Genomic DNA, 24,024 nt, shown 5'->3' on the forward strand with positions numbered 1-24,024 from the left:
GGCAAACTACTTCCATTTGTGGCCACAGTGGTTGCTCCACATACACAAATTATATATCAAAACATAAGGATTTTCGTCCTGGTCAAGCTGCTACCTCTCTTTGCCATGTGACCTACGGTTTTGGGTCAGGTGACCCGCAAGCAAACGGAGTGCCACTCCCTCCTCCCATCTGCTTCCATGTTAAACTTTGCCAAACTTTCAGATGAAAATACTGATGGCCAAGGCATTTCTAACCTGCTCATCTAGTTGCAAGCATTTGTGGAGCCTTTTTCTAGCTACCTCTGAGTTTTCTGAGCTGTCTGTGTCGTCTCCCTCTGCAATAGAAGGGAGGGGCTAAGGTGGCTGGGGGAGCTGTTTCCATGGTAATGAATGCATTTATTTGAAAATGTTTTAGGTTATTACTTTAAACCATCTCTTCTTTTCCATCAGGAGCTGAACGTGTGCCTTCACTGGGCGGCGTATGCAGGCAATGTGGATATAGCTGAGATGGTGTTGAACGCTGGCTGTTCCCTCGCCTCAGTTAACATGCACGGAGACACGCCGCTACACATCGCTGCCAGAGAGAGCTACTTGGACTGTGTTACGTGAGTCCGTCACAAGCTAAGGATTTTACACCTTTGAGTGAAAAGATACAGTGGTGTAAACATGGCCTTGGTCTTTTGTTTTTCTTTGCTCAGGTTGTTCCTGTCCAGAGGTGCAGATATTGATATCATGAACAGGGAGGGAGATACCCCTCTTACCCTGGCAAGGCCTGAAACCCCTGTGTGGGTGTCACTCCAGATCAACAGGAAGCTGCGGAGGGGAATTACAAATCGCATGCTTCGTGTGGACAGCTGAGCATCCGTTGCTGGTATGACAAGGTATAAAATCCAGTTTTCTTTTATTGTGTTTAGAGAGCAGAGGGGCGATAACAAGAATTCATTATGAGCCGAGGAGTTGAAACTAACACAGCCTGTTGTATTTTCTGTCACCAGGACCAGCGGCTGCTTCAGGAGTTCAACAAAATTGAACCTCCACTTATATTTGAATGCAACATGGCGTGTTCCTGTTATCGAACGTGCAAGAATAGAGTGGTCCAGGCAGGAATCAAGTAGGTTATGACAACAGCCAAACAGTCACATACATACATCTTTTTTTCACCTCAAGAGTATCTGCTCATTGACAACCACATGACGCACCATCATAATTTCCTTAATCTGCTTCAGAGTCCGTCTGCAGCTATACAGGACAGAGAAAATGGGCTGGGGAGTTCGAGCTCTGCAAGACATTCCCCAGGGAAGCTTCATCTGCGAGTAAAGGAAACTTTTTAATCTTCTGCTGTTTTTACATGATGTATGTTTTAAGTTAAAAATGAGAAAAAACCTCTGTCCACACAGATATGTTGGGGAGCTGATCTCTGATGCAGAAGCAGATGTTAGAGAAGATGACTCCTACCTGTTTGACTTGGACAACAAGGTTTATGAGAAGTTTGTTTTGCTAAATACCTGCTAACAACTTAAAAGAGGGAGCATATAACACAAGAGTCTCTTGTATTTTCTGTGACGGATGGAGAGGTGTACTGCATTGATGCTCGGTACTATGGCAACATCAGCCGCTTCATCAACCACCTGTGTGACCCAAATCTCATCCCAGTACGCGTGTTCATGCTCCATCAGGACTTGAGATTCCCTCGAATTGCCTTCTTCAGCTCTAGAGACATCCTCAGCGGACAAGAGCTGGGGTGAGAGCTTAGAGCTAATTTTCCTGCCTCTTTATACATTGTCCCATCTGCATTTTCTAATTTGCATCCAATTCCACCCTTAAAATGTCTTCAGATCAGGTTACCTGTGACTTGACTGGCCTTGTTTCTGTTTTTAGGTTTGACTATGGTGACCGGTTTTGGGACATCAAGAGTAAGTATTTCACCTGTCAGTGTGGCTCAGAGAAATGCAAACATTCAGCGGAGGCGATTGCCATGGAGCAGAACCGACTCGCTCGGCTGGAGGCCTTTCCAGATTCAGGAGCTGACTGTGGAATGACCATGATAGGAAACTCTTAAAAACACTCACCTTTGGGGCCTTTGGATTGACCCCTCAGGTTTTACATGCACACGCTATCGATCAGTTTGTGATATATGGTGCTGTTTTTTTCTACTTGAGAGGTTGTTTTCATCAGTTAATTTGTCACTTTATCATTTCCACTGTGGTAGAGGACATTTCTTTAAAGTGCAGTTGATTATCGGGTGGGTTGGGGGGAGGGGTCTTGTTTTCATGTACATACTGTATTTTTTCTGTATCTTGCAACATATGTATGCCTTTACACATAAAGATTGTGCATTATGAGTCTCCCATCATTGCCCATCATGTACCAGTCATACATATATTTTATATATACACAAACATTTTCTGTTGTGCCAACAAATAATGCAGTTCAGGCCCTGCTGGACATGAAAAGGACCTGTGGGATAGTGTTGTTTTTTTTGGATGATTGTGTTTACTTTAATTTTTATACTTACTGTCTTTGTCATATGTAGTGTAATAAAATAACTCTTTGAGTTGACCTAAGCATTTGGTGTTGATTCAAGGATGATTTACAGCCTAAAACAATACAATGTGACACATGTTGTAAGCTGCTACCGTACAGCAAGGGGCATTTGTACCACAATAGAATGGCAGAGAGGGAGCATTGCTGCGCGGTGAAAAGCAGGTACGTGCGGAGGGTGCTAGAGTACCTGCCCTTTTGTCAAAGTGAATTTTTGATTTATGTTATATCATTATTGTTTGTGGCACTGGTCCAAAATAATAGTATATTCAATATGCATATTCAGCAGGGTTCTCAAGTCTCAAGCATTGAGAGTGAGACCCAGACATTTCAATGAAGTTCTCACACTAAGAAATGATTAAATTCACTGCACAGAAATTCTTATACACTGTCCTATAAACCAGTCAGACGGTGTACTGCGGGCTCATACAGCTGTCGGCAAAAAGCGACCTATCAGCCAATCAGAAAACAGAATGTCTTGTTGCCAGGTGAGCTCTGAGTTTCAGCTGCAAGCACGCTTTCCATGAAAGTGCATTATGGTGGCACAGAGGTAGAAAGTAAGAGATATGATCTTTCCTTAAGTAACATTTACTAGTAGAACCAATTATTTTTAGGACAAATACCCAAGTAAATTTCTCTGGCAATGCTTGCCTATATTGTATTTTGTTACAATAATCTGTTAGTGTAGTACCACCACTAGGTTGGCAATACTGTTTTGTATAAATAAGTAGTTATTACTGAATCTCTCAGTAATAGTTACTGAGTTAAGCCTTTACTTCTGTCTGTAAAATAGGTGTTTACATTCTGTTCAGATCCACCAGAATGCAGGAAATAGCATCTACTTCATTAATGGAGGGAGGACCCAAGACCCCCCTCCCCCAAAGTTGGATGGATGGATCTTCATTATGGATTTCTGACATGCAGACTTGTTGGCTAGTTTGTCCATGATTTGAATGAGTACTATCAGTACATTTACAACATTTTTTATTTAACTGTGTTCATTAAACTTGGTCCAAATTCAGTTTAGGATGATATGTGATTATTTAGCCCGTTCATGTTCAGGTAAACAGTAGATGTAGCTGCAGATAATGAGAGAATGTGAAAAGAACGTCTGTGTTAAGATAGATGTCAAGATAAGGCCTGATCTGTACAAAAATATACGGACAGCAATTAAACAACAAACTGCGCTGTTAAGTGTGATGCGGTGCACCTAAGAAAAAAAGTTAGGTGCACCAGTGCAAAAAGTTAGTCCAGAACTTTGGCTGTGACCTCCAGTTAATGTGAATAAAAAGTTGACAGTTACACTTATTGCAGTTATTATGAGAGAAATTATATTTTTTATTGCATTCGTTTATTCTTTAAGTAAAATATTATTTACTATTTGTTTTCTAAATAATTTAGTATGAATAAATAAGACATAGAAGAAGATATTTTTATGTTTTTTATTTTACATTATTTAAATATTTTTAATAATTTTTAAGACAAGTTCACAAACAGGTGTGAGCTGTGTGCGTCTACTATAGGTGACCCTGTGTGTCCAAGGAAGTCAGGCCTGAACTCTTCATGAAGGGCTTGGAAACTGCTTTGCAAACTGTGAGAAGAAGTTCTTCGTAGCGCCGACTTCTTGCTTCTTGTAGCATGTTCCAGGAAAGTACTGATTATCTGTTTGTCCATCTTCGGCAGCCCGGCAGACATATGAATGGCCAGATTGAATGGATATTTCCACTCTTTGATCAGGCTCTTATAAACCAGCTTGCTAAGACCCTTAAAATTTTCTGGAGGAATAATAATATTTTCCTCTTCCAGTAAATCCCAAATTTGGTCATAAAGCCGGATATGGATCTCTTGACACTGCTGCAAGGTCAATGTTGTCCCTAACTTTCTATTCACTCGAATAATTAGAGCAAAAAGAAATCTGCCCAAGTCATTTTTTTCCATCTTAGCCACGATGTCCTCCACTAAGACAATCTCAGTTGCCACTGTTTCATCACATTCAGAGTCATCCTTCTCTGACCCCGAAGACTCCACAGAGATGACCTCGGCTGTCTGCTGCAGAGGCACAATGTTGACACTTTCATCACTTTCAGTACTGGATGGCAAGGACCAGTTGTTCCTCAACTGCCTACGCCTTCTAGGAGGCCCGGATAGAGTAGTTGTCTTTCCTAAAGCCTTTCTCTCTGTAGACCTTGACAGAGAAACCACCCCAGGGTTTTCCTGCTTTGGCACAAAATCCTTCACCAGGATGACTTCAGGTAACTTCATCTGTGGCACATATACCTTCGATGGAGTCACCTCATGTGACTTCTGAAGTCTCTCCTCAGACTTTGTGGGGTCCTCCTCTGCATCCTGCTCTGGCACGAAAACCTCCACTGGAGTGACCTCATTGGGTGTTACTCCTGTTGGCTTGGGTGAAGAAGCTTTTCTCTTCTCTACCACAAAAATGTCCACTGGACAGGTCACTACCCTAGGTGACTCCTGCATGGGCATAGAGGGAGAGATCCTGTGTGACACACCAAAAAATGTCCTCAATCTCTGAAGTATCCGCGTTTTGGCTGACTTAGAAGTAAAAACTTCTGAACTCTTTCCTGAACCTTCTTCGACCATTTCAGTGTCAGGCTTTCCTAACATCAATCTGTCCCACTGTTCTTGACTTGTACCATTATAAAATGCATTTATATTGGGATGAACTTCCTCTTTGGCAACTCTGGTGAGTTTATCGGCAAACAACTTTCTATCCATTGCGTCGTCTGCGTCCTTCCAAACCTTCTTAAATCGTCCTAAACCGCCGACTGAACTTGCATCCAACTTGCTAAAATGTTTTGAAATGACAATAATAGAGTTTTCTCCAGCTGTACCTTCTAGCTGTATCGTTTAGGTGTTTCAATGGCAACATAGACCACACCCACTTTGTTCTACCGTTTCCGTGGCAATGGGGCAACATAGAACGTGGTGAAGTTTGGTGCAGGTACTTGGTCCTGGTATTTGGGGCAGACATACAAATACAGAATTTAAATAGGTGCAAAAATCTATGAAACTATCAAGTGTGTGGATCTAAGTAATAAAGCAGCTATACACTGAGATATATTTGGAGAAACATTTACTCAGAACAACCATTGCAAGGTTTTTGCACTTAAACAATGCTTGTGATGTTTCCTTAAGTAACATTTACTAGTAGAACCAATTATTTTTAGGACAAATACCCAAACAAATTTCTCTCACATTTTCACATTTTGAGCCAGCTACTGGAGTAGACTTCATCTCTCCTTCATCACTACTGCCAGGCAGCATACTGTTGACAAGATCTGGCTTCTGTGTCTGAGTTTTAGGCTTCACATCGAAGAATTGCTTCATCATATTTCCCATCAAGGCACTTATGACCGTATGACCTCTCTAAACAGCTCTGCAATCCTGTTCACCATTTCAGTGTCATGCTTTCCTAAAATCAATCCGTCCCACTGTTCTTGACTTGTTCCATTATAAAATGCATTCATAATGGGATGATCTTCCTCCATGGTCATGAAAAGACCAGAAGAAGCTGAACATTTTGATATATGAACTGTTTCTGTAACTGAAAGTATGCAGGCGCTGAAAACTTTTAAAAGTTGAAGACTGAATTCAGAAACTGTTCATATATCAAAATGTTCAGCTTCTTCTGGTTATTTCAGCTCTTATTTTTCAGAGTTTAGCTGTTTATAGTTTTCAAATGGTTACGAGTTTTATACCAAGTGGTTTTTGTTTCAATTTTGTTTAGTTAAGGAGCTACGGCAGTTTACATTTTGTCGAAATTTAAAACACTTTTTTCTCTCTCAGCAGTGTGTGATGATGTCGCACACTGTAGATTTCACTCCTTTTTCAAAAAGAGGAAAAAAAGGCAAACTACTTCCATTTGTGGCCACAGTGGTTGCTCCACATACACAAATTATATATCAAAACATAAGGATTTTCGTCCTGGTCAAGCTGCTACCTCTCTTTGCCATGTGACCCACGGTTTTGGGTCAGGTGACCCGCAAGCAAACGGAGTGCCACTCCCTCCTCCCATCTGCTTCCATGTTAAACTTTGCCAAACTTTCAGATGAAAATACTGATGGCCAAGGCATTTCTAACCTGCTCATCTAGTTGCAAGCATTTGTGGAGCCTTTTTCTAGCTACCTCTGAGTTTTCTGAGCTGTCTGTGTCGTCTCCCTCTGCAATAGAAGGGAGGGGCTAAGGTGGCTGGGGGAGCTGTTTCCATGGTAATGAATGCATTTATTTGAAAATGTTTTAGGTTATTACTTTAAACCATCTCTTCTTTTCCATCAGGAGCTGAACGTGTGCCTTCACTGGGCGGCGTATGCAGGCAATGTGGATATAGCTGAGATGGTGTTGAACGCTGGCTGTTCCCTCGCCTCAGTTAACATGCACGGAGACACGCCGCTACACATCGCTGCCAGAGAGAGCTACTTGGACTGTGTTACGTGAGTCCGTCACAAGCTAAGGATTTTACACCTTTGAGTGAAAAGATACAGTGGTGTAAACATGGCCTTGGTCTTTTGTTTTTCTTTGCTCAGGTTGTTCCTGTCCAGAGGTGCAGATATTGATATCATGAACAGGGAGGGAGATACCCCTCTTACCCTGGCAAGGCCTGAAACCCCTGTGTGGGTGTCACTCCAGATCAACAGGAAGCTGCGGAGGGGAATTACAAATCGCATGCTTCGTGTGGACAGCTGAGCATCCGTTGCTGGTATGACAAGGTATAAAATCCAATTTTCTTTTATTGTGTTTAGAGAGCAGAGGGGCGATAACAAGAATTCATTATGAGCCGAGGAGTTGAAACTAACACAGCCTGTTGTATTTTCTGTCACCAGGACCAGCGGCTGCTTCAGGAGTTCAACAAAATTGAACCTCCACTTATATTTGAATGCAACATGGCGTGTTCCTGTTATCGAACGTGCAAGAATAGAGTGGTCCAGGCAGGAATCAAGTAGGTTATGACAACAGCCAAACAGTCACATACATACATCTTTTTTTCACCTCAAGAGTATCTGCTCATTGACAACCACATGACGCACCATCATAATTTCCTTAATCTGCTTCAGAGTCCGTCTGCAGCTATACAGGACAGAGAAAATGGGCTGGGGAGTTCGAGCTCTGCAAGACATTCCCCAGGGAAGCTTCATCTGCGAGTAAAGGAAACTTTTTAATCTTCTGCTGTTTTTACATGATGTATGTTTTAAGTTAAAAATGAGAAAAAACCTCTGTCCACACAGATATGTTGGGGAGCTGATCTCTGATGCAGAAGCAGATGTTAGAGAAGATGACTCCTACCTGTTTGACTTGGACAACAAGGTTTATGAGAAGTTTGTTTTGCTAAATACCTGCTAACAACTTAAAAGAGGGAGCATATAACACAAGAGTCTCTTGTATTTTCTGTGACGGATGGAGAGGTGTACTGCATTGATGCTCGGTACTATGGCAACATCAGCCGCTTCATCAACCACCTGTGTGACCCAAATCTCATCCCAGTACGCGTGTTCATGCTCCATCAGGACTTGAGATTCCCTCGAATTGCCTTCTTCAGCTCTAGAGACATCCTCAGCGGACAAGAGCTGGGGTGAGAGCTTAGAGCTAATTTTCCTGCCTCTTTATACATTGTCCCATCTGCATTTTCTAATTTGCATCCAATTCCACCCTTAAAATGTCTTCAGATCAGGTTACCTGTGACTTGACTGGCCTTGTTTCTGTTTTTAGGTTTGACTATGGTGACCGGTTTTGGGACATCAAGAGTAAGTATTTCACCTGTCAGTGTGGCTCAGAGAAATGCAAACATTCAGCGGAGGCGATTGCCATGGAGCAGAACCGACTCGCTCGGCTGGAGGCCTTTCCAGATTCAGGAGCTGACTGTGGAATGACCATGATAGGAAACTCTTAAAAACACTCACCTTTGGGGCCTTTGGATTGACCCCTCAGGTTTTACATGCACACGCTATCGATCAGTTTGTGATATATGGTGCTGTTTTTTTCTACTTGAGAGGTTGTTTTCATCAGTTAATTTGTCACTTTATCATTTCCACTGTGGTAGAGGACATTTCTTTAAAGTGCAGTTGATTATCGGGTGGGTTGGGGGGAGGGGTCTTGTTTTCATGTACATACTGTATTTTTTCTGTATCTTGCAACATATGTATGCCTTTACACATAAAGATTGTGCATTATGAGTCTCCCATCATTGCCCATCATGTACCAGTCATACATATATTTTATATATACACAAACATTTTCTGTTGTGCCAACAAATAATGCAGTTCAGGCCCTGCTGGACATGAAAAGGACCTGTGGGATAGTGTTGTTTTTTTTTGGATGATTGTGTTTACTTTAATTTTTATACTTACTGTCTTTGTCATATGTAGTGTAATAAAATAACTCTTTGAGTTGACCTAAGCATTTGGTGTTGATTCAAGGATGATTTACAGCCTAAAACAATACAATGTGACACATGTTGTAAGCTGCTACCGTACAGCAAGGGGCATTTGTACCACAATAGAATGGCAGAGAGGGAGCATTGCTGCACGGTGAAAAGCAGGTACGTGCGGAGGGTGCTAGAGTACCTGCCCTTTTGTCAAAGTGAATTTTTGATTTATGTTATATCATTATTGTTTGTGGCACTGGTCCAAAATAATAGTATATTCAATATGCATATTCAGCAGGGTTCTCAAGTCTCAAGCATTGAGAGTGAGACCCAGACATTTCAATGAAGTTCTCACACTAAGAAATGATTAAATTCACTGCACAGAAATTCTTATACACTGTCCTATAAACCAGTCAGACGGTGTACTGCGGGCTCATACAGCTGTCGGCAAAAAGCGACCTATCAGCCAATCAGAAAACAGAATGTCTTGTTGCCAGGTGAGCTCTGAGTTTCAGCTGCAAGCACGCTTTCCATGAAAGTGCATTATGGTGGCACAGAGGTAGAAAGTAAGAGATATGATCTTTCCTTAAGTAACATTTACTAGTAGAACCAATTATTTTTAGGACAAATACCCAAGTAAATTTCTCTGGCAATGCTTGTCTATATTGTATTTTGTTACAATAATCTGTTAGTGTAGTACCACCACTAGGTTGGCAATACTGTTTTGTATAAATAAGTAGTTATTACTGAATCTCTCAGTAATAGTTACTGAGTTAAGCCTTTACTTCTGTCTGTAAAATAGGTGTTTACATTCTGTTCAGATCCACCAGAATGCAGGAAATAGCATCTACTTCATTAATGGAGGGAGGACCCAAGACCCCCCTCCCCCAAAGTTGGATGGATGGATCTTCATTATGGATTTCTGACATGCAGACTTGTTGGCTAGTTTGTCCATGATTTGAATGAGTACTATCAGTACATTTACAACATTTTTTATTTAACTGTGTTCATTAAACTTGGTCCAAATTCAGTTTAGGATGATATGTGATTATTTAGCCCTGTTCATGTTCAGGTAAACAGTAGATGTAGCTGCAGATAATGAGAGAATGTGAAAAGAACGTCTGTGTTAAGATAGATGTCAAGATAAGGCCTGATCTGTACAAAAATATACGGACAGCAATTAAACAACAAACTGCGCTGTTAAGTGTGATGCGGTGCACCTAAGAAAAAAAGTTAGGTGCACCAGTGCAAAAAGTTAGTCCAGAACTTTGGCTGTGACCTCCAGTTAATGTGAATAAAAAGTTGACAGTTACACTTATCGCAGTTATTATGAGAGAAATTATATTTTTTTATTGTATTCGTTTATTCTTTAAGTAAAATATTATTTGCTATTTGTTTTCTAAATAATTTAGTATGAATAAATAAGACGTAGAAGAAGATATTTTTATGTTTTTTTTATTTTACATTATTTAAATATTTTTAATAATTTTTTTAGACAAGTTCACAAACAGGTGTGAGCTGTGTGCGTCTACTATAGGTGACCCTGTGTGTCCAAGGAAGTCAGGCCTGAACTCTTCATGAAGGGCTTGGAAACTGCTTTGCAAACTGTGAGAAGAAGTTCTTCGTAGCGCCGACTTCTTGCTTCTTGTAGCATGTTCCAGGAAAGTACTGATTATCTGTTTGTCCATCTTCGGCAGCCCGGCAGACATATGAATGGCCAGATTGAATGGATATTTCCACTCTTTGATCAGGCTCTTATAAACCAGCTTGCTAAGACCCCTAAAATCTTCTGGAGGAATAATAATATTTTCCTCTTCCAGTAAATCCCAAATTTGGTCATAGAGCCGGATATGGATCTCTTGACACTGCTGCAAGGTCAATGTTGTCCCTAACTTTCTATTCACTCGAATAATTAGAGCAAAAAGAAATCTGCCCAAGTCATTTTTTTCCATCTTAGCCACGATGTCCTCCACTAAGACAATCTCAGTTGCCACTGTTTCATCACATTCAGAGTCATCCTTCTCTGACCCCGAAGACTCCACAGAGATGACCTCGGCTGTCTGCTGCAGAGGCACAATGTTGACACTTTCATCACTTTCAGTACTGGATGGCAAGGACCAGTTGTTCCTCAACTGCCTACGCCTTCTAGGAGGCCCGGATAGAGTAGTTGTCTTTCCTAAAGCCTTTCTCTCTGTAGACCTTGACAGAGAAACCACCCCAGGGTTTTCCTGCTTTGGCACAAAATCCTTCACCAGGATGACTTCAGGTAACTTCATCTGTGGCACATATACCTTCGATGGAGTCACCTCATGTGACTTCTGAAGTCTCTCCTCAGACTTTGTGGGGTCCTCCTCTGCATCCTGCTCTGGCACGAAAACCTCCACTGGAGTGACCTCATTGGGTGTTACTCCTGTTGGCTTGGGTGAAGAAGCTTTTCTCTTCTCTACCACAAAAATGTCCACTGGACAGGTCACTACCCTAGGTGACTCCTGCATGGGCATAGAGGGAGAGATCCTGTGTGACACACCAAAAAATGTCCTCAATCTCTGAAGTATCCGCGTTTTGGCTGACTTAGAAGTAAAAACTTCTGAACTCTTTCCTGAACCTTCTTCGACCATTTCAGTGTCAGGCTTTCCTAACATCAATCTGTCCCACTGTTCTTGACTTGTACCATTATAAAATGCATTTATATTGGGATGAACTTCCTCTTTGGCAACTCTGGTGAGTTTATCGGCAAACAACTTTCTATCCATTGCGTCGTCTGCGTCCTTCCAAACCTTCTTAAATCGTCCTAAACCGCCGACTGAACTTGCATCCAACTTGCTAAAATGTTTTGAAATGACAATAATAGAGTTTTCTCCAGCTGTACCTTCTAGCTGTATCGTTTAGGTGTTTCAATGGCAACATAGACCACACCCACTTTGTTCTACCGTTTCCGTGGCAATGGGGCAACATAGAACGTGGTGAAGTTTGGTGCAGGTACTTGGTCCTGGTATTTGGGGCAGACATACAAATACAGAATTTAAATAGGTGCAAAAATCTATGAAACTATCAAGTGTGTGGATCTAAGTAATAAAGCAGCTATACACTGAGATATATTTGGAGAAACATTTACTCAGAACAACCATTGCAAGGTTTTTGCACTTAAACAATGCTTGTGATGTTTCCTTAAGTAACATTTACTAGTAGAACCAATTATTTTTAGGACAAATACCCAAACAAATTTCTCTCACATTTTCACATTTTGAGCCAGCTACTGGAGTAGACTTCATCTCTCCTTCATCACTACTGCCAGGCAGCATACTGTTGACAAGATCTGGCTTGTGTGTCTGAGTTTTAGGCTTCACATCGAAGAATTGCTTCATCATATTTCCCATCAAGGCACTTATGACCGTATGACCTCTCTAAACAGCTCTGCAATCCTGTTCACCATTTCAGTGTCATGCTTTCCTAAAATCAATCCGTCCCACTGTTCTTGACTTGTTCCATTATAAAATGCATTCATAATGGGATGATCTTCCTCCATGGTCATGAAAAGACCAGAAGAAGCTGAACATTTTGATATATGAACTGTTTCTGTAACTGAAAGTATGCAGGCGCTGAAAACTTTTAAAAGTTGAAGACTGAATTCAGAAACTGTTCATATATCAAAATGTTCAGCTTCTTCTGGTTATTTCAGCTCTTATTTTTCAGAGTTTAGCTGTTTATAGTTTTCAAATGGTTACGAGTTTTATACCAAGTGGTTTTTGTTTCAATTTTGTTTAGTTAAGGAGCTACGGCAGTTTACATTTTCTCGAAATTTAAAACACTTTTTTCTCTCTCAGCAGTGTGTGATGATGTCGCACACTGTAGATTTCACTCCTTTTTCAAAAAGAGGAAAAAAAGGCAAACTACTTCCATTTGTGGCCACAGTGGTTACTCCACATACACAAATTATATATCAAAACATAAGGATTTTCGTCCTGGTCAAGCTGCTACCTCTCTTTGCCATGTGACCCACGGTTTTGGGTCAGGTGACCCGCAAGCGAACGGAGTGCCACTCCCTCCTCCCATCTGCTTCCATGTTAAACTTTGCCAAACTTTCAGATGAAAATACTGATGGCCAAGGCATTTCTAACCTGCTCATCTAGTTGCAAGCATTTGTGGAGCCTTTTTCTAGCTACCTCTGAGTTTTCTGAGCTGTCTGTGTCGTCTCCCTCTGCAATAGAAGGGAGGGGCTAAGGTGGCTGGGGGAGCTGTTTCCATGGTAATGAATGCATTTATTTAAAAACATTTAGGTTATTACTTTAAACCATCTCTTCTTTTCCATCAGGAGCTGAACGTGTGCCTTCACTGGGCGGCGTATGCAGGCAATGTGGATATAGCTGAGATGGTGTTGAACGCTGGCTGTTCCCTCGCCTCAGTTAACATGCACGGAGACACGCCGCTACACATCGCTGCCAGAGAGAGCTACTTGGACTGTGTTACGTGAGTCCGTCACAAGCTAAAGATTTTACACCTTTGAGTGAAAAGATACAGTGGTGTAAACATGGCCTTGGTCTTTTGTTTTTCTTTGCTCAGGTTGTTCCTGTCCAGAGGTGCAGATATTGATATCATGAACAGGGAGGGAGATACCCCTCTTACCCTGGCAAGGCCTGAAACCCCTGTGTGGGTGTCACTCCAGATCAACAGGAAGCTGCGGAGGGGAATTACAAATCGCATGCTTCGTGTGGACAGCTGAGCATCCGTTGCTGGTATGACAAGGTATAAAATCCAAGTTTTCTTTTATTGTGTTTAGAGAGCAGAGGGGCGATAACAAGAATTCATTATGAGCCGAGGAGTTGAAACTAACACAGCCTGTTGTATTTTCTGTCACCAGGACCAGCGGCTGCTTCAGGAGTTCAACAAAATTGAACCTCCACTTATATTTGAATGCAACATGGCGTGTTCCTGTTATCGAACGTGCAAGAATAGAGTGGTCCAGGCAGGAATCAAGTAGGTTATGACAACAGCCAAACAGTCACATACATACATCTTTTTTTCACCTCAAGAGTATCTGCTCATTGACAACCACATGACGCACCATCATAATTTCCTTAATCTGCTTCAGAGTCCGTCTGCAGCTATACAGGACAGAGAAAATGGGCTGGGGAGTTCGAGCTCTGCAAGACATTCCCCAGGGAAGCTTCATCTGCGAGTAAAGGAAACTTTTTAATCTTCTGCTGTTTTTACATGATGTATGTTTTAAGTTAAAAATGAGAAAAAACCTCTGTCCACACAGATATGTTGGGGAGCTGATCTCTGATGCAGAAGCAGATGTTAGAGAAGATGACTCCTACCTGTTTGACTTGGACAACAAGGTTTATGAGAAGTTTGTTTTGCTAAATACCTGCTAACAACTTAAAAGAGGGAGCATATAACACAAGAGTCTCTTGTATTTTCTGTGACGGATGGAGAGGTGTACTGCATTGATGCTCGGTACTATGGCAACATCAGCCGCTTCATCAACCACCTGTGTGACCCAAATCTCATCCCAGTACGCGTGTTCATGCTCCATCAGGACTTGAGATTCCCTCGAATTGCCTTCTTCAGCTCTAGAGACATCCTCAGCGGACAAGAGCTGGGGTGAGAGCTTAGAGCTAATTTTCCTGCCTCTTTATACATTGTCCCATCTGCATTTTCTAATTTGCATCCAATTCCACCCTTAAAATGTCTTCAGATCAGGTTACCTGTGACTTGACTGGCCTTGTTTCTGTTTTTAGGTTTGACTATGGTGACCGGTTTTGGGACATCAAGAGTAAGTATTTCACCTGTCAGTGTGGCTCAGAGAAATGCAAACATTCAGCGGAGGCGATTGCCATGGAGCAGAACCGACTCGCTCGGCTGGAGGCCTTTCCAGATTCAGGAGCTGACTGTGGAATGACCATGATAGGAAACTCTTAAAAACACTCACCTTTGGGGCCTTTGGATTGACCCCTCAGGTTTTACATGCACACGCTATCGATCAGTTTGTGATATATGGTGCTGTTTTTTTCTACTTGAGAGGTTGTTTTCATCAGTTAATTTGTCACTTTATCATTTCCACTGTGGTAGAGGACATTTCTTTAAAGTGCAGTTGATTATCGGGTGGGTTGGGGGGAGGGGTCTTGTTTTCATGTACATACTGTATTTTTTCTGTATCTTGCAACATATGTATGCCTTTACACATAAAGATTGTGCATTATGAGTCTCCCATCATTGCCCATCATGTACCAGTCATACATATATTTTATATATACACAAACATTTTCTGTTGTGCCAACAAATAATGCAGTTCAGGCCCTGCTGGACATGAAAAGGACCTGTGGGATAGTGTTGTTTTTTTTTGGATGATTGTGTTTACTTTAATTTTTATACTTACTGTCTTTGTCATATGTAGTGTAATAAAATAACTCTTTGAGTTGACCTAAGCATTTGGTGTTGATTCAAGGATGATTTACAGCCTAAAACAATACAATGTGACACATGTTGTAAGCTGCTACCGTACAGCAAGGGGCATTTGTACCACAATAGAATGGCAGAGAGGGAGCATTGCTGCACGGTGAAAAGCAGGTACGTGCGGAGGGTGCTAGAGTACCTGCCCTTTTGTCAAAGTGAATTTTTGATTTATGTTATATCATTATTGTTTGTGGCACTGGTCCAAAATAATAGTATATTCAATATGCATATTCAGCAGGGTTCTCAAGTCTCAAGCATTGAGAGTGAGACCCAGGCATTTCAATGAAGTTCTCACACTAAGAAATGATTAAATTCACTGCACAGAAATTCTTATACACTGTCCTATAAACCAGTCAGACGGTGTACTGCGGGCTCATACAGCTGTCTGCAAAAAGCGACCTATCAGCCAATCAGAAAACAGAATGTCTTGTTGCCAGGTGAGCTCTGAGTTTCAGCTGCAAGCACGCTTTCCATGAAAGTGCATTATGGTGGCACAGAGGTAGAAAGTAAGAGATATGATCTTTCCTTAAGTAACATTTACTAGTAGAACCAATTATTTTTAGGACAAATACCCAAGTAAATTTCTCTGGCAATGCTTGTCTATACTGTATTTTGTTACAATAATCTGTTAGTGTAGTACCACCACTAGGTTGGCAATACTGTTTTGTATAAATAAGTAGTTATTACTGAATCTCTCAGTAATAGTTACTGAGTTAAGCCTTTACTTCTGTCTGTAAAATAGGTGTTTACATTCACACGTTCAGATCCACCAGAATGTAGGAAATAGCATCTACTTCATTAATGGAGGGAGGACCCAAGACCCCCCTCCCCCAAAGTTGGATGGATGGATCTTCATTATGGATTTCTGACATGCAGACTTGTTGGCTAGTTTGTCCATGATTTGAATGAGTACTATCAGTACATTTACAACATTTTTTATTTAACTGTGTTCATTAAACATGGTCCAAATTCAGTTTAGGATGATATGTGATTATTTAGCCCTGTTCATGTTCAGGTAAACAGTAGATGTAGCTGCAGATGATGAGAGAATGTGAAAAGAACGTCTGTGTTAAGATAGATGTCAAGATAAGGCCTGATCTGTACAAAAATATACGGACAGCAATTAAACAACAAACTGCGGTGTTAAGTGTGATGCGGTGCACCTAAGAAAAAAAGTTAGGTGCACCAGTGCAAAAAGTTAGTCCAGAACTTTGGCTGTGACCTCCAGTTAATGTGAATAAAAAGTTGACAGTTACACTTATCGCAGTTATTATGAGAGAAATTATTTTTTTTATTGTATTCGTTTATTCTTTAAGTAAAATATTATTTGCTATTTGTTTTCTAAATAATTTAGTATGAATAAATAAGACGTAGAAGAAGATATTTTTATGTTTTTTTTATTTTACATTATTTAAATATTTTTAATAATTTTTTAGACAAGTTCACAAACAGGTGTGAGCTGTGTGCGTCTACTATAGGTGACCCTGTGTGTCCAAGGAAGTCAGGCCTGAACTCTTCATGAAGGGCTTGGAAACTGCTTTGCAAACTGTGAGAAGAAGTTCTTCGTAGCGCCGACTTCTTGCTTCTTGTAGCATGTTCCAGGAAAGTACTGATTATCTGTTTGTCCATCTTCGGCAGCCCGGCAGACATATGAATGGCCAGATTGAATGGATATTTCCACTCTTTGATCAGGCTCTTATAAACCAGCTTGCTAAGACCCCTAAAATCTTCTGGAGGAATAATAATATTTTCCTCTTCCAGTAAATCCCAAATTTGGTCATAAAGCCGGATATAGATCTCTTGACACTGCTGCAAGGTCAATGTTGTCCCTAACTTTCTATTCACTCGAATAATTAGAGCAAAAAGAAATCTGCCCAAGTCATTTTTTTCCATCTTAGCCACGATGTCCTCCACTAAGACAATCTCAGTTGCCACTGTTTCATCACATTCAGAGTCATCCTTCTCTGACCCCGAAGACTCCACAGAGATGACCTCGGCTGTCTGCTGCAGAGGCACAATGTTGACACTTTCATCACTTTCAGTACTGGATGGCAAGGACCAGTTGTTCCTCAACTGCCTACGCCTTCTAGGAGGCCCGGATAGAGTAGTTGTCTTTCCTAAAGCCTTTCTCTCTGTAGACCTTGACAGAGAAACCACCCCAGGGTTTTCCTGCTTTGGCACAAAATCCTTCACCAGGATGACTTCAGGTAACTTCATCTGTGGCACATATACCTTCGATGGAGTCACCTCATGTGACTTCTGAAGTCTCTCCTCAGACTTTGTGGGGTCCTCCTCTGCATCCTGCTCTGGCACGAAAACCTCCACTGGAGTGACCTCATTGGGTGTTACTCCTGTTGGCTTGGGTGAAGAAGCTTTTCTCTTCTCTACCACAAAAATGTCCACTGGACAGGTCACTACCCTAGGTGACTCCTGCATGGGCATAGAGGGAGAGATCCTGTGTGACACACCAAAAAATGTCCTCAATCTCTGAAGTATCCGCGTTTTGGCTGACTTAGAAGTAAAAACTTCTGAACTCTTTCCTGAACCTTCTTCGACCATTTCAGTGTCAGGCTTTCCTAACATCAATCTGTCCCACTGTTCTTGACTTGTACCATTATAAAATGCATTTATATTGGGATGAACTTCCTCTTTGGCAACTCTGGTGAGTTTATCGGCAAACAACTTTCTATCCATTGCGTCGTCTGCGTCCTTCCAAACCTTCTTAAATCGTCCTAAACCGCCGACTGAACTTGCATCCAACTTGCTAAAATGTTTTGAAATGACAATAATAGAGTTTTCTCCAGCTGTACCTTCTAGCTGTATCGTTTAGGTGTTTCAATGGCAACATAGACCACACCCACTTTGTTCTACCGTTTCCGTGGCAATGGGGCAACATAGAACGTGGTGAAGTGTGGTGCAGGTACTTGGTCCTGGTATTTGGGGCAGACATACAAATACAGAATTTAAATAGGTGCAAAAATCTATGAAACTATCAAGTGTGTGGATCTAAGTAATAAAGCAGCTATACACTGAGATATATTTGGAGAAACATTTACTCAGAACAACCATTGCAAGGTTTTTGCACTTAAACAATGCTTGTGATGTTTCCTTAAGTAACATTTACTAGTAGAACCAATTATTTTTAGGACAAATACCCAAACAAATTTCTCTCACATTTTCACATTTTGAGCCAGCTACTGGAGTAGACTTCATCTCTCCTTCATCACTACTGCCAGGCAGCATACTGTTGACAAGATCTGGCTTGTGTGTCTGAGTTTTAGGCTTCACATCGAAGAATTGCTTCATCATATTTCCCATCAAGGCACTTGTGACCGTATGACCTCTCTAAACAGCTCTGCAATCCTGTTCACCATTTCAGTGTCATGCTTTCCTAAAATCAATCCGTCCCACTGTTCTTGACTTGTTCCATTATAAAATGCATTCATAATGGGATGATCTTCCTCCATGGTCATGAAAAGACCAGAAGAAGCTGAACATTTTGATATATGAACTGTTTCTGTAACTGAAAGTATGCAGGCGCTGAAAACTTTTAAAAGTTGAAGACTGAATTCAGAAACTGTTCATATATCAAAATGTTCAGCTTCTTCTGGTTATTTCAGCTCTTATTTTTCAGAGTTTAGCTGTTTATAGTTTTCAAATGGTTACGAGTTTTATACCAAGTGGTTTTTGTTTCAATTTTGTTTAGTTAAGGAGCTACGGCAGTTTACATTTTGTCGAAATTTAAAACACTTTTTTCTCTCTCAGCAGTGTGTGATGATGTCGCACACTGTAGATTTCACTCCTTTTTCAAAAAGAGGAAAAAAAGGCAAACTACTTCCATTTGTGGCCACAGTGGTTACTCCACATACACAAATTATATATCAAAACATAAGGATTTTCGTCCTGGTCAAGCTGCTACCTCTCTTTGCCATGTGACCCACGGTTTTGGGTCAGGTGACCCGCAAGCAAACGGAGTGCCACTCCCTCCTCCCATCTGCTTCCATGTTAAACTTTGCCAAACTTTCAGATGAAAATACTGATGGCCAAGGCATTTCTAACCTGCTCATCTAGTTGCAAGCATTTGTGGAGCCTTTTTCTAGCTACCTCTGAGTTTTCTGAGCTGTCTGTGTCGTCTCCCTCTGCAATAGAAGGGAGGGGCTAAGGTGGCTGGGGGAGCTGTTTCCATGGTAATGAATGCATTTATTTGAAAATGTTTTAGGTTATTACTTTAAACCATCTCTTCTTTTCCATCAGGAGCTGAACGTGTGCCTTCACTGGGCGGCGTATGCAGGCAATGTGGATATAGCTGAGATGGTGTTGAACGCTGGCTGTTCCCTCGCCTCAGTTAACATGCACGGAGACACGCCGCTACACATCGCTGCCAGAGAGAGCTACTTGGACTGTGTTACGTGAGTCCGTCACAAGCTAAAGATTTTACACCTTTGAGTGAAAAGATACAGTGGTGTAAACATGGCCTTGGTCTTTTGTTTTTCTTTGCTCAGGTTGTTCCTGTCCAGAGGTGCAGATATTGATATCATGAACAGGGAGGGAGATACCCCTCTTACCCTGGCAAGGCCTGAAACCCCTGTGTGGGTGTCACTCCAGATCAACAGGAAGCTGCGGAGGGGAATTACAAATCGCATGCTTCGTGTGGACAGCTGAGCATCCGTTGCTGGTATGACAAGGTATAAAATCCAATTTTCTTTTATTGTGTTTAGAGAGCAGAGGGGCGATAACAAGAATTCATTATGAGCCGAGGAGTTGAAACTAACACAGCCTGTTGTATTTTCTGTCACCAGGACCAGCGGCTGCTTCAGGAGTTCAACAAAATTGAACCTCCACTTATATTTGAATGCAACATGGCGTGTTCCTGTTATCGAACGTGCAAGAATAGAGTGGTCCAGGCAGGAATCAAGTAGGTTATGACAACAGCCAAACAGTCACATACATACATCTTTTTTTCACCTCAAGAGTATCTGCTCATTGACAACCACATGCCGCACCATCATAATTTCCTTAATCTGCTTCAGAGTCCATCTGCAGCTATACAGGACAGAGAAAATGGGCTGGGGAGTTCGAGCTCTGCAAGACATTCCCCAGGGAAGCTTCATCTGCGAGTAAAGGAAACTTTTTAATCTTCTGCTGTTTTTACATGATGTATGTTTTAAGTTAAAAATGAGAAAAAACCTCTGTCCACACAGATATGTTGGGGAGCTGATCTCTGATGCAGAAGCAGATGTTAGAGAAGATGACTCCTACCTGTTTGACTTGGACAACAAGGTTTATGAGAAGTTTGTTTTGCTAAATACCTGCTAACAACTTAAAAGAGGGAGCATATAACACAAGAGTCTCTTGTATTTTCTGTGAAGGATGGAGAGGTGTACTGCATTGATGCTCGGTACTATGGCAACATCAGCCGCTTCATCAACCACCTGTGTGACCCAAATCTCATCCCAGTACGCGTGTTCATGCTCCATCAGGACTTGAGATTCCCTCGAATTGCCTTCTTCAGCTCTAGAGACATCCTCAGCGGACAAGAGCTGGGGTGAGAGCTTAGAGCTAATTTTCCTGCCTCTTTATACATTGTCCCATCTGCATTTTCTAATTTGCATCCAATTCCACCCTTAAAATGTCTTCAGATCAGGTTACCTGTGACTTGACTGGCCTTGTTTCTGTTTTTAGGTTTGACTATGGTGACCGGTTTTGGGACATCAAGAGTAAGTATTTCACCTGTCAGTGTGGCTCAGAGAAATGCAAACATTCAGCAGAGGCGATTGCCATGGAGCAGAACCGAGTCGCTCGGCTGGAGGCCTTTCCAGATTCAGGAGCTGACTGTGGAATGACCATGATAGGAAACTCTTAAAAACACTCACCTTTGGGGCCTTTGGATTGACCCCTCAGGTTTTACATGCACACGCTATCGATCAGTTTGTGATATATGGTGCTGTTTTTTCTACTTGAGAGGTTGTTTTCATCAGTTAATTTGTCACTGTATCATTTCCACTGTGGTAGAGGACATTTCTTTAAAGTGCAGTTGATTATCGGGTGGGTTGGGGGGAGGGGTCTTGTTTTCATGTACATACTGTATTTTTTCTGTATCTTGCAACATATGTATGCCTTTACACATAAAGATTGTGCATTATGAGTCTCCCATCATTGCCCATCATGTACCAGTCATACATATATTTTATATATACACAAACATTTTCTGTTGTGCCAACAAATAATGCAGTTCAGGCCCTGCTGGACATGAAAAGGACCTGTGGGATAGTGTTGTTTTTTTTTGGATGATTGTGTTTACTTTAATTTTTATACTTACTGTCTTTGTCATATGTAGTGTAATAAAATAACTCTTTGAGTTGACCTAAGCATTTGGTGTTGATTCAAGGATGATTTACAGCCTAAAACAATACAATGTGACACATGTTGTAAGCTGCTACCGTACAGCAAGGGGCATTTGTACCACAATAGAATGGCAGAGAGGGAGCATTGCTGCACGGTGAAAAGCAGGTACGTGCGGAGGGTGCTAGAGTACCTGCCCTTTTGTCAAAGTGAATTTTTGATTTATGTTATATCATTATTGTTTGTGGCACTGGTCCAAAATAATAGTATATTCAATATGCATATTCAGCAGGGTTCTCAAGTCTCAAGCATTGAGAGTGAGACCCAGGCATTTCAATGAAGTTCTCACACTAAGAAATGATTAAATTCACTGCACAGAAATTCTTATACACTGTCCTATAAACCAGTCAGACGGTGTACTGCGGGCTCATACAGCTGTCTACAAAAAGCGACCTATCAGCCAATCAGAAAACAGAATGTCTTGTTGCCAGGTGAGCTCTGAGTTTCAGCTGCAAGCACGCTTTCCATGAAAGTGCATTATGGTGGCACAGAGGTAGAAAGTAAGAGATATGATCTTTCCTTAAGTAACATTTACTAGTAGAACCAATTATTTTTAGGACAAATACCCAAGTAAATTTCTCTGGCAATGCTTGTCTATATTGTATTTTGTTACAATAATCTGTTAGTGTAGTACCACCACTAGGTTGGCAATACTGTTTTGTATAAATAAGTAGTTATTACTGAATCGCTCAGTAATAGTTACTGAGTTAAGCCTTTACTTCTGTCGGTAAAATAGGTGTTTACATTCTGTTCAGATCCACCAGAATGCAGGAAATAGCATCTACTTCATTAATGGAGGGAGGACCCAAGACCCCCCTCCCCCAAAGTTGGATGGATGGATCTTCATTATGGATTTCTGACATGCAGACTTGTTGGCTAGTTTGTCCATGATTTGAATGAGTACTATCAGTACATTTACAACATTTTTTATTTAACTGTGTTCATTAAACATGGTCCAAATTCAGTTTAGGATGATATGTGATTATTTACCCTGTTCATGTTCAGGTAAACAGTAGATGTAGCTGCAGATGATGAGAGAATGTGAAAAGAACGTCTGTGTTAAGATAGATGTCAAGATAAGGCCTGATCTGTACAAAAATATACGGACAGTAATTAAACAACAAACTGCGGTGTTAAGTGTGATGCGGTGCACCTAAGAAAAAAAGTTAGGTGCACCAGTGCAAAAAGTTAGTCCAGAACTTTGGCTGTGACCTCCAGTTAATGTGAATAAAAAGTTGACAGTTACACTTATCGCAGTTATTATGAGAGAAATTATATTTTTTTATTGTATTCGTTTATTCTTTAAGTAAAATATTATTTACTATTTGTTTTCTAAATAATTTAGTATGAATAAATAAGACGTAGAAGAAGATATTTTTATGTTTTTTTATTTTGCATTATTTAAATATTTTTAATAATTTTTTAGACAAGTTCACAAACAGGTGTGAGCTGTGTGCGTCTACTATAGGTGACCCTGTGTGTCCAAGGAAGTCAGGCCTGAACTCTTCATGAAGGGCTTGGAAACTGCTTTGCAAACTGTGAGAAGAAGTTCTTCGTAGCGCCGACTTCTTGCTTCTTGTAGCATGTTCCAGGAAAGTACTGATTATCTGTTTGTCCATCTTCGGCAGCCCGGCAGACATATGAATGACCAGATTGAATGGATATTTCCACTCTTTGATCAGGCTCTTATAAACCAGCTTGCTAAGACCCCTAAAATCTTCTGGAGGAATAATAATATTTTCCTCTTCCAGTAAATCCCAAATTTGGTCATAAAGCCGGATATGGATCTCTTGACACTGCTGCAAGGTCAATGTTGTCCCTAACTTTCTATTCACTCGAATAATTAGAGCAAAAAGAAATCTGCCCAAGTCATTTTTTTCCATCTTAGCCACGATGTCCTCCACTAAGACAATCTCAGTTGCCACTGTTTCATCACATTCAGAGTCATCCTTCTCTGACCCCGAAGACTCCACAGAGATGACCTCGGCTGTCTGCTGCAGAGGCACAATGTTGACACTTTCATCACTTTCAGTACTGGATGGCAAGGACCAGTTGTTCCTCAACTGCCTACGCCTTCTAGGAGGCCCGGATAGAGTAGTTGTCTTTCCTAAAGCTCTCTCTGTAGACCTTGACAGAGAAACCACCCCAGGGGTTTCCTGCTTTGGCACAAAATCCTTCACCAGGATGACTTCAGGTAACTTCATCTGTGGCACATATACCTTCGATGGAGTCACCTCATGTGACTTCTGAAGTCTCTCCTCAGA

The 24,024-nt window shown here is 41.2% G+C and overlaps 4 protein-coding genes across 4 annotated transcripts; all 4 read left to right on the plus strand.

The window, feature by feature from the left end:
• Positions 1-824: 824 nt before the first annotated feature.
• LOC114432173 (histone-lysine N-methyltransferase EHMT2-like) lies at positions 825-2,403 on the plus strand (the record flags this gene model as incomplete). The annotated part of the gene is made up of 6 exons (XM_028400012.1): positions 825-860; positions 975-1,090; positions 1,206-1,292; positions 1,377-1,455; positions 1,524-1,720; positions 1,858-2,403. Coding segments are annotated over 6 exons (696 nt in total), but the record flags the coding sequence as incomplete, so codon positions are not given.
• A 4,811-nt stretch (positions 2,404-7,214) lies between these two features.
• LOC114432180 (histone-lysine N-methyltransferase EHMT2-like) lies at positions 7,215-8,794 on the plus strand (the record flags this gene model as incomplete). Its single annotated transcript, XM_028400033.1, has 6 exons — positions 7,215-7,250; positions 7,365-7,480; positions 7,596-7,682; positions 7,767-7,845; positions 7,914-8,110; positions 8,248-8,794. Coding segments are annotated over 6 exons (696 nt in total), but the record flags the coding sequence as incomplete, so codon positions are not given.
• Positions 8,795-13,609: 4,815 nt separating this feature from the next.
• Positions 13,610-15,190, plus strand: LOC114432182 (histone-lysine N-methyltransferase EHMT2-like; the record flags this gene model as incomplete). Its single annotated transcript, XM_028400035.1, has 6 exons — positions 13,610-13,645; positions 13,761-13,876; positions 13,992-14,078; positions 14,163-14,241; positions 14,310-14,506; positions 14,644-15,190. Coding segments are annotated over 6 exons (696 nt in total), but the record flags the coding sequence as incomplete, so codon positions are not given.
• A 4,817-nt stretch (positions 15,191-20,007) lies between these two features.
• Positions 20,008-21,293, plus strand: LOC114432186 (histone-lysine N-methyltransferase EHMT2-like; the record flags this gene model as incomplete). Its single annotated transcript, XM_028400041.1, has 6 exons — positions 20,008-20,043; positions 20,158-20,273; positions 20,389-20,475; positions 20,560-20,638; positions 20,728-20,903; positions 21,041-21,293. Coding segments are annotated over 6 exons (675 nt in total), but the record flags the coding sequence as incomplete, so codon positions are not given.
• Between the last annotated feature and the right edge of the window lie 2,731 nt (positions 21,294-24,024).

This window comes from Parambassis ranga, chromosome 2 (genome assembly GCF_900634625.1).
Source record: "Parambassis ranga chromosome 2, fParRan2.1, whole genome shotgun sequence".
NCBI lineage: Eukaryota > Metazoa > Chordata > Actinopteri > Ambassidae > Parambassis > Parambassis ranga.